Source organism: Osmerus eperlanus, chromosome 11 (assembly GCF_963692335.1).
Source record: "Osmerus eperlanus chromosome 11, fOsmEpe2.1, whole genome shotgun sequence".
Lineage (NCBI taxonomy): Eukaryota > Metazoa > Chordata > Actinopteri > Osmeriformes > Osmeridae > Osmerus > Osmerus eperlanus.
Genome location: NC_085028.1, coordinates 9,399,204 through 9,408,211, shown reverse-complemented (window position 1 = coordinate 9,408,211; position 9,008 = coordinate 9,399,204). Strand labels below are relative to the sequence as shown.

Here is a 9,008-nt window from a genome sequence, read left to right as displayed (position 1 = left end):
ATGCTACAGACAAATGAAAACCCACACAGTAATGGGCCCCCTCCAAGCCATGGGCCCCATGAATCATATCCATGTGACGGCCCTGGGTATATGTAATACAGGACAAGTATGTAATTTAATTAACAAGGTGCACACCCTATATTGTGTCAGCTCTTATTATTGCCACTGTCTTTATTAGACTAAGAAATAAGAGGGGATGCATCCTCAGATTAATTTTGAACACCAAAATGACAGGAGATCCAATGTACCTCTGTGTGTGTGTGAACCAGTATGTGTGAATGAGTGCATGTTCAGACAAAATATCAAAATGACAATCCCCTAAAGTAACTTCACCTTTGTACTCTTCTAAGCACTCATCATTTTATTTTTTAACCCTTGTCTGTCCCCTCAGTTAAGAAGTCAAAGTCTCTGTATAATACAGTTAATGCTGCTCCTGTATCTACTGGCCTCTCTCTTAAACAGTGCAGGAGTGTCCTCAATTAGCTCGTAAAACGATTATCCCCACTTCAATTACATTTTCCCCTCGATATCTTAGCCTCTCTTTCCAATATACCAGGGATTTCCTTAGAAGACTGTGATCATGGCTTTCTTCATCAGATGGCTCTGGAAATATCTGAATTATCTGATCATATTTTTCACACCCTTGCTTATTCTACCTTTACCCCTGATCATTCCGAGCTTGGTAAGATTTGTAATTTGTGTGTCTGTTTTGTGTGTGTGTCTGTGTGATCTAAATACACATAATCTCTTCATACTCTGGCATACTTTCTCCTCCCGGAAATGTAAGAATTGTCTTTAAATCAATACATATCTGAGAATGCATCACATTTATAGCACCATCCTGTTTAGGTAAAACCATAACTGCCAACTAAAATATCCATTTACTCCTAAATTATGTACTGCATTATCTGTGGTTGTCTTTCTTTTTTATGCAATACTTCAGGATTCATCTGTGATTAACAGGGATCAAGTATTGTTTCAAAGTGAAACACAACACATAAGCAGCATTGACAGGTATATAGAAGAAGGAATGCAGCAAATACTGCAGTACTACATTTTCTTTCATTCCAGGAATCTCGCTGTGGCTATGTGATCATCCTGATGGCTCTGTTCTGGTGCACAGAGTGCATCCCCCTGGCAATCACCGCCCTGCTGCCTGTCATCCTCTTCCCCATGATGGGCATCATGGAGTCAAGTGAGGTGTGCCTCATCTAAGCAAATCTTAGCGTTTAACATTTCTGGTGTTCTTGTCAAATCTTATACTCAACTGATCACATTTGCTGTGAAGGTGTGTATCCAGTACCTAAAGGATTCCAACATGCTATTTATTGGTGGGCTGCTGGTGGCCATCGCTGTGGAGCACTGGAACCTACACAAAAGGATTGCTCTTCGAGTGTTACTTTTAATTGGGGTGAAACCGGCTCTGTGAGACCCTCTCTTAATCTGATAGTCCTTTTGAATATTGAATTACTTCTTTGTCATGGTTACTGAACAGATCATTTGCAAGATATTTGTCTTCTCTTCTTCATCTTTTAAAAATCCCAATTTGTTTCCTCTCCGACCCTTCCCTCATACCTTTCATTCTGCATTGTTGCTCTCCTCTCCTTCCTCCTTTACCTTCCCCCTCTACTGTCCATTCCCCAGTCTTATGATGGGCTTCATGGTTACCACCGCCTTCCTCTCCATGTGGATCAGTAACACAGCTTCCACGGCCATGATGCTGCCCATTACCAGCGCTGTGCTGCAGCAGCTCTCTGACACAGAGGCCCAGGCGGAGGTGAGGGAGATGGACCTGGTGACTTCCAAAGCTGGGCCTGAAGGCCTTGAGAACCAGGCCTTCGAGATGGACGACACCACGGAAGACCGAGCCAGCAAGGAGTTCCAGCCTAAAGACAGCAGCATCACTATACGTATGAGTGGGGGGGAGGGGGTTGAATGTCAGGGGAGGGGCATGTGTAGAAAGTGTGTCTATGTGTCTTTATCATTGTGTGTGGTGTGTGTATTGGCATTATTACGTATTATTCTAAAAAAGCAGTTTTTATGTTTTTACAAGCAGATAATATAGATGATACCAACATTGCAAAGGATATTGTCCAGGCTGTGCAGAATTGTGTCAATTTTGGTAAGTGAAGTTAGTTCCTTGGAAAAACACCGTCAATCATTTATGCCTGCCTAATATTTATAGTGAAGGACACTCAGATAACAGAGATATTTAGAGGATGTGCTTTTCGCTTTTTACATTTTGTACTGTTCTGTGTCGCTGTTCTGTGTCGCTAAATGCAAATGAGACTGGTTCTCTCTCCACAGTGAGCACTAAGGAGAGCCCAGAGGCAGAGCAGAGAAGGCTGAAGAGAGAGCAAAAGTATCTGAATTTGTCCAAAGGCCTGAGTCTGAGTGTGTGTTACGCTTCCAGTATTGGAGGGACCGCCACCCTCACTGGAACCACACCCAACCTCATCCTCAAAGGGCAGGTTGATGAGTAAGTTCCCACTTCTAACAATGCCTGCAATGTCAAATCCTAACCATTTGACCACAAGTAACGTGTTTAAAGGCAACAAGATAGGTCTGTACTCTTATCTGGCAAAACATAAAGCAGAAGTAGTGTAATTTGCATGATTTGCATATTGTTCTGCATGTGAATTATGTTATAAATGCTGTTTGTGTCACAAGATGCCAAATTTGAGAAACTAACATGAAGGAGGCACCCTTCTTCCATCATAGACTCTTCCCAGGTAATGGAGACATAATCAACTTTGCTAGCTGGTTTGGCTTCTCCTTCCCCAACATGGTACTGATGTTGGCAACTTCATGGTTGTGGCTGCAGTTCATGTACCTGGGCTTCAAGTAAGTCAAATATCACCAATGAAAGGGCTTAAGAATAATATAATTAATTATTGCTAGAGGGTAATTTAAGATTACAGTTACCAATATTACAATTAGTATTCTTAAAACAAAAGTCCAAATGGTAGTGATCACATTATGGAAACCGTAATGAAATATAACAAATATATGTAAATGTCATTATCACCAATATGGACAGAACAGAGAGATACTCTGAGAAGTCTTCTGGCTGTGTTGCAAACAAAGATGGTGACACAGAGGCATATCAGGTAATGAAGGAAGAGTACAAGAAGCTGGGCAGCATGAGCTTCGCTGAGGTCTCTGTGCTGGTGCTGTTTGTGCTGTTGGTTCTCCTCTGGTTCACCAGGGAACCTGGCTTCATGCCTGGCTGGGGTTCTGTCCTCTTCAACAAAGACAAACCGTGAGTGAACAATCCTTTTTCCCAATTAGTATTTCCAAAATGTATATTGTATTTAACAACCTATCCATCTATTGATGAATCCATATAGAAAATCTGTCTATTGATTCATATAATTCTTTTTTTTTAAACTTTCTTCCTCAAAGCTGTGCTTACTAACGTAATCTTTTACGTGTGTTACAGCCTTGACAACACAATTGGCTATGATAATTAACATAACCTTATATAAGGGTTGCCAGAATATTTAGGACTAGTCTAAAATTAAGGTGATTATTCAATCACATCATATCATGTGCGAACAGGTCGCACATGATATCATACACAGATTTGAATTTCCTTCTCTGTTGCTTCTCAAGGTATGTCACAGATGGGACCGTTGCCATATTTATGTCAACGCTGTTCTTCATCATTCCCTCTCAAATGCCTAGATGTTGGAAAGCCAATGTTGATGGTGTGTAAGTGTCAATTATTGTGTGTGGGTATGGGAATGTTTACGGGTGTTTAAATAAAGAAACTTTTCTCTGCCTTGTAGAAGGAGACACAATTATTTAGAATGAGAAGTACTCGGTCCTGTTGGAGAGGTAGAATCAGAAACAGTTTAGGGCTTTGTTGGTTATTGGCCTACAGTTGGCCAGAACCTCAATGTTGAGAGTGGGCTTCATGAGAAGGCAACTGATAACTGCAGTCTAGAGAGAGTGAGGGAAGTGAGCCAGAGAAGAGGAACTGGTAAACAACCAGTCACTTGGGATTGGGTCAATTGCACATGTGGAGGGCTTCACTTCCCTGGTAATGCCCTCAACCTCCTCCTGAGATGGCTTGATGTTGGTGACCTTGGTTGAGAAGAAGTCAATGAAGAGGTAGAAGAGATAGAAGAGATCAGATTACTGCCACAACCTTGGTGTACAACACAATACTCTGCAATACAGCACTGCTTCCTATACTTTCCCTTTAACAAATGATCGATTCAATATTAATGAGTTTTCTGTCCTGTGTAACCCAAGTTGAGCATAGCTACGTAAAGTCACACATCTAATAAGCGTCAAGGTCAAAACTATTTCTCAAAATGTGGCACACTAAAGTGTTTTGTAAATAGCGGAGTGTCACAATGATTAAAGGCACTTTTAAAGTGTTAAAGCAGACTTTCAGGTGCCATGTTATTGCTACTCAGAATACATGTTTCCTTCAGGAACAGAGTGGTTTTAAAGACAGTGAAAGATTCATGAGAACAGAACCCTGTCGAGAAGATTTAACCTCTAACCTTTAAAAAACGACATTGTGAAAGGAACGGCTTATGATTTAAGGTCATCTGAGAATCAACACTGGCACTTTATGCTAGTGAAGAATTGTAAAAGGCATTAAAAGCAATAAACAATAAGACAAAATGCACATTGAGTTTCATTAGCTTTTCCTTTGATATAAAATGCAAATCTTGCCTTTGTAAAACATCAGTTTACTTACATTTATTTTTGTGAATCCTACAGGGAGTCCCCTTAAGCCGCCCCCTGCCCTGCTAAACTGGGATGTTGTCCATGAGAAGATGCCGTGGAACATTATCCTACTCCTGGGAGGAGGATTTGCACTGGCCAGGGGCAGTGAGGTACTGCACATCTAACCTGCTGTTACTGCCAATGAACAGTCTCAGTGTCTTCATTATGTTTTGTCTGCTATTATTTCTGTACAGTTATGTATGGACTTCCTTTTAGTTTGTCAGACTACTGTATGTGCTACTGACGATGTTGTGTCTGCTTGTTGTTGACTAGACTAAATGTAATTTCTGCATGTAAAAATATATATCAAAATAGTTTTACAGATAGCTTAAATTAACAAATTAACCAGTCAAAATGACATGTAATTTCCACCAGTGAAAGCAAACCACTACTAGTCAGCCCTACTGATTACTTAAACCGGCATGCCATAGATCAGACTATACTCACTTAGTTTAAACCTTTTATCCATTTATATTTACTGTGTTGGACATTTTGTCTGTGTCTAGACATCGGGCTTGTCTTTGTGGCTTGGGCAGAGTCTAGCCCCTCTCCAGTCTATCCCTCCCTTTGCCATCTCCATCCTCTTATGTATGCTGGTGGCAGCCTTCACTGAATGTTTCAGTAATACGGCCACCACCACACTCTTCCTGCCTGTACTGGCCTCAATGGTGAGACCGTACACATGCAGTACAGTGCACACATACACACACTCCATACAAGTTTATGAGGACTTAAGTTATCCACACATTTTTCAACCATTGACCCTTGAGTGACTTTTTCCATTCCACAGGCCACTGCAATGAAGTTGCACCCTCTGTACGTCATGCTGCCTTGCACCATCTGTGCCTCTCTGGCCTTCATGCTGCCCGTGGCCACACCCCCCAATGCCATCGCCTTCTCCTATGGCAACCTTAAAGTCATAGACATGGTAAGACCATTTTTTTCTTAATTGTATTTGTGGAGCTCATTGGCAAGAGCATGGGCAATCTTTTGTTGTATGTTCATACTTTAATTAAAGCTCTGCCTTAAAACCTAAAGCCTTAGCATGTATTGTTTAAATCAGAGGGTGTTTGACAATTCAGTCTAGTTTTTTACTATGACTTGGCTTGATTTTGATTTCATTTAGATTGTTTTTCATATTTTGTTTGATCTTCTCATAAAGGTTAAATTAATAAAAAGTATACATATTTCTTTGTTCTTTCTGAAACAGGCCAAGGCTGGGTTTATTTTAAACATATTCGGGGTACTGACCATCAACATTGCCCTACACACTTGGGGCATGGCGATGTTTGACCTGCACACGTTTCCTGATTGGGCCAACGTCACAACCACCCCTTGAACAGGAGTCAACAGGCTGTAGAGAAGAGGCCGTAGAGAGGGACGATACGCACACATTAACCTGGATCGTCTGGCAACAGAATTACTCGACTGGCCCCCCAAATATCACAAAAGTATTTATTTTCACAACTATCAAACTTTTATCTCTATGATCAGTTTGACAGTGTTATCTTTGGGATTATTAGCAATAATTGATTCAAGGACTAGACTGCTTGTGTAGGACAGTACACTGTATGTTGGTTTACAGGTAGACTAGTTTTTATTCATTTGAATTCACTTAATATTGGGGAGTCATCTATAATAGTTAAAATAAGCAGGTTGTATTTGATCCTTTTCTAGAATCTGTTTAGGCTGAGGAAAGACAAAAAGAGACATGTTGGAAAATATGGAGATTACGATGGTGGATTTACAATTACAATAATTTCCTCTGATTTTATGATGTAAGGTTATGTAAATAAAATGCCAGAAAATATGTAATATGTTACAGATTGCGTTCTTTTGTCTGAGAAAAGTCAGTAGCATATTGTAATTAAAACAATGTACTGTATTATTAGTTCTGTTGTAAAACAGACCACAAATAGAACAGCCATCTTGCTTCTGAAGGAACATTAACCCTGTACTTCCTTTTTTAAGGTGGGATACACTAGGTAGCATGTGCATTGTGGCAAAGCATTTGGTGCAAACACAGTTGTATAGTAGGTGTCAGTAGAGTTCAGTTACAGCAGGAAAGGCCGTAAGCATCATCAAATGTGAAAGGAACATGGACTTCCTGGGTGGGATCAATTTATTTTTGGTGGTTCCTCTCTGTCCGTACATACAATATTTCTTGTAAAGATGGCTTAATTTAATTTACAATGGGAGCAAATCCTATTGTCATCGATAGGATTTGGACAAGGGTCCCCTATTGGTTTGAACAGAGCCAAGGGAACAGAAGGCAAATCCGATCAAACCAGTAGATGGGGGAAATGTGATTGAAGGCAAAGTAAATTAATGAAAGGAAACCATTAGAATTAGTTCAAAGGAACCTTGGTAGGGGGCCTTAAGCAACAGGGGGTTGCTGTAAGTGGTACAGAAGAGATTAGAAATGGTGACCTCGAGGTGACCCTAGCATGCTAAGGGTCATGCGAACAGGCAATGATGAAATCAAATATTTCTGTTTAATCAGGCCACAACTCTACCAGTGATCACAACAGTATGTGGGAACCTCACTCGAAGGACAAGAACATTTCTTGTGGAATCATAAATGGGTTGCTTCTATTTTTCAACAGTGGACAGTTTATAAGTTTGTCATCATCTGGGTGCATCAAGTAGGTGAGTTTGCATTTTGGCCTTACTGTACCAGGTAAACTACCTCAAGACAACTGTGTTTGAACCTGCTCTGTTTCAATTGTAATAGACATTGAAGTAAAGACTTATTCCAGTTTCAAAGTTAAATGTTTTGTCTCAAGATGGCTAATAAAAATGTAGTTGTAGCAGTTATTTTTAGAATAAACCCCAGCATGCAAATGACCCAGTCTAACCTCTCCTTTTTAGTACAACCCCCCCCCCCCCCAAAAAAAAAATATATAATTCACCCAAAGTGAATTATATCGTTATGAATTAAAGTGCCCTGAGGACAGTTTTTTCCTTACTTTCTAAAAAGAACTCATAAATCATTATTTTATAGACCCAAGATGTGGAATTTGATTTTAGGATAACATATTGTCAGCCTATTTATGTGACCATGCTAATTGCCAGTGACTCTTAAACTGTGTATCAAACAAAATTAGGATGTGGAAATAAACAAATGTATTTAAAACGTCTCCCATTTTCACTAACGTCTGAACGTTTGTACATGTATCTGTAAAACTAAAACCACAGTCCGGCTAGTAAAAAAAGCATTGTTTTAAAATGCTGTTGTTGTCAGTCCAGCCTGTGTTAGATGCATAGTTGTAGGTGTTTAGTCACAGCAGGAAATGCAGTGTGTGTCAAGCTGTGGGGTGCAAATAAGCCACATACAGTACATTTGTTAAGACTGAAGGCCCAGAACGGCAGCTGTTTACTCAGTCGAGGGCAGGTTTACTCAAGTTGGCAGGTGTGCCACTGCGCCACATTGCAGCGCAAGCATCACATGCACTAAAGATGGGCAGAGATAAATCCAGGTAACTCAATTCCATTCCCACATCAAATGAACATGTGTATGTTCTTTTTAAAATAATTATCGTCAATCAGTTCAGGCCGTGATTTAACCCTGAACCCTTATACTTAACACTGTATATTTAAGGATAGCACACACAAGATTTTAGGATTCAATATGTTTATTATGTTTACTGTATGCACCTGCCCACCAAAGTAAATTCCTTGTTCGTGAATATTTACTTGGTGATTAACACAATTTTGATTCTGATTCTGATTATACTGTCATCTGTATCATTTTTTAAATGCCTGTCAGTCGGTAAAGAGGTGAGGTTTTGTAAAGGTGCCGAACTATGCATGGTTACTGTTTGGAGAATAGTTTGAAGAAAGGAAAATAATGATCTAAGGCAGAAATATAATAGTTCACAGTTTACATGTACTGTTTATTTTAAAACTCCTTTTATGTGACTCAAAGTATGATCATGACTGGCAGGCTTACTGTCATGATTTAAGTGTAGTTACGTATTGTTTTCCTAAATGTTTATCTTTTATTGCACTTCACACTGATGACGAATACTGGGTGTTCAGAACATATTTTTTCTCTGTGGATAAAGAGAACATTCAAGTATTGTACTGTACAATATGATATGGCAAAAGAGGACAACCCAGAGCTCCAGGCCTAATTACCCAGAAGGCAGCTGGGTTTGGTGTCATTTCAATAAAATGCCCTTCTGACTATTTTGCCGCATTCCAGCCTGTAGAAACCCCTATTTCTAAGAGAAAGGACATCCAGGGCTAATTCACCAGAT

General features: G+C 39.9%; 1 protein-coding gene across 2 annotated transcripts; it reads left to right on the top strand.

The window, feature by feature from the left end:
• Positions 1 to 580: 580 nt before the first annotated feature.
• LOC134028784 (solute carrier family 13 member 2-like) lies at positions 581 to 6,544 on the top strand. 2 transcript variants are annotated; one of them, XM_062472594.1, is made up of 12 exons: positions 581 to 682; positions 1,072 to 1,200; positions 1,289 to 1,425; positions 1,645 to 1,878; positions 2,354 to 2,479; positions 2,722 to 2,844; positions 3,050 to 3,262; positions 3,616 to 3,712; positions 4,755 to 4,856; positions 5,253 to 5,414; positions 5,537 to 5,674; positions 5,957 to 6,544. In XM_062472594.1, the coding sequence occupies exons 1-12, from the start codon at positions 581 to 583 to the stop codon at positions 6,083 to 6,085; spliced, it is 1,692 nt and encodes a 563-aa protein (XP_062328578.1). In that variant the 3' UTR covers positions 6,086 to 6,544. The 2 variants fall into 2 exon arrangements, with proteins under 2 accessions (XP_062328578.1, XP_062328577.1); XM_062472593.1 differs by having other exon boundaries at positions 1,645 to 1,910; positions 2,308 to 2,479; positions 3,616 to 3,710; positions 4,741 to 4,856.
• Positions 6,545 to 9,008: the final 2,464 nt, after the last annotated feature.

Coding starts and splice junctions, on each gene's coding strand:
- LOC134028784 (XM_062472593.1), top strand. CDS start 581: ATGGCTTTCTTCATCAGATGGCTCTGGAAATATCTGAATTATCTGATC. Junction 2,845..3,049: donor TTCATGTACCTGGGCTTCAA/GTAAGTCAAATA, acceptor CAGAACAGAGAG/ATACTCTGAGAAGTCTTCTG. Junction 5,675..5,956: donor ACCTTAAAGTCATAGACATG/GTAAGACCATTT, acceptor TTTCTGAAACAG/GCCAAGGCTGGGTTTATTTT.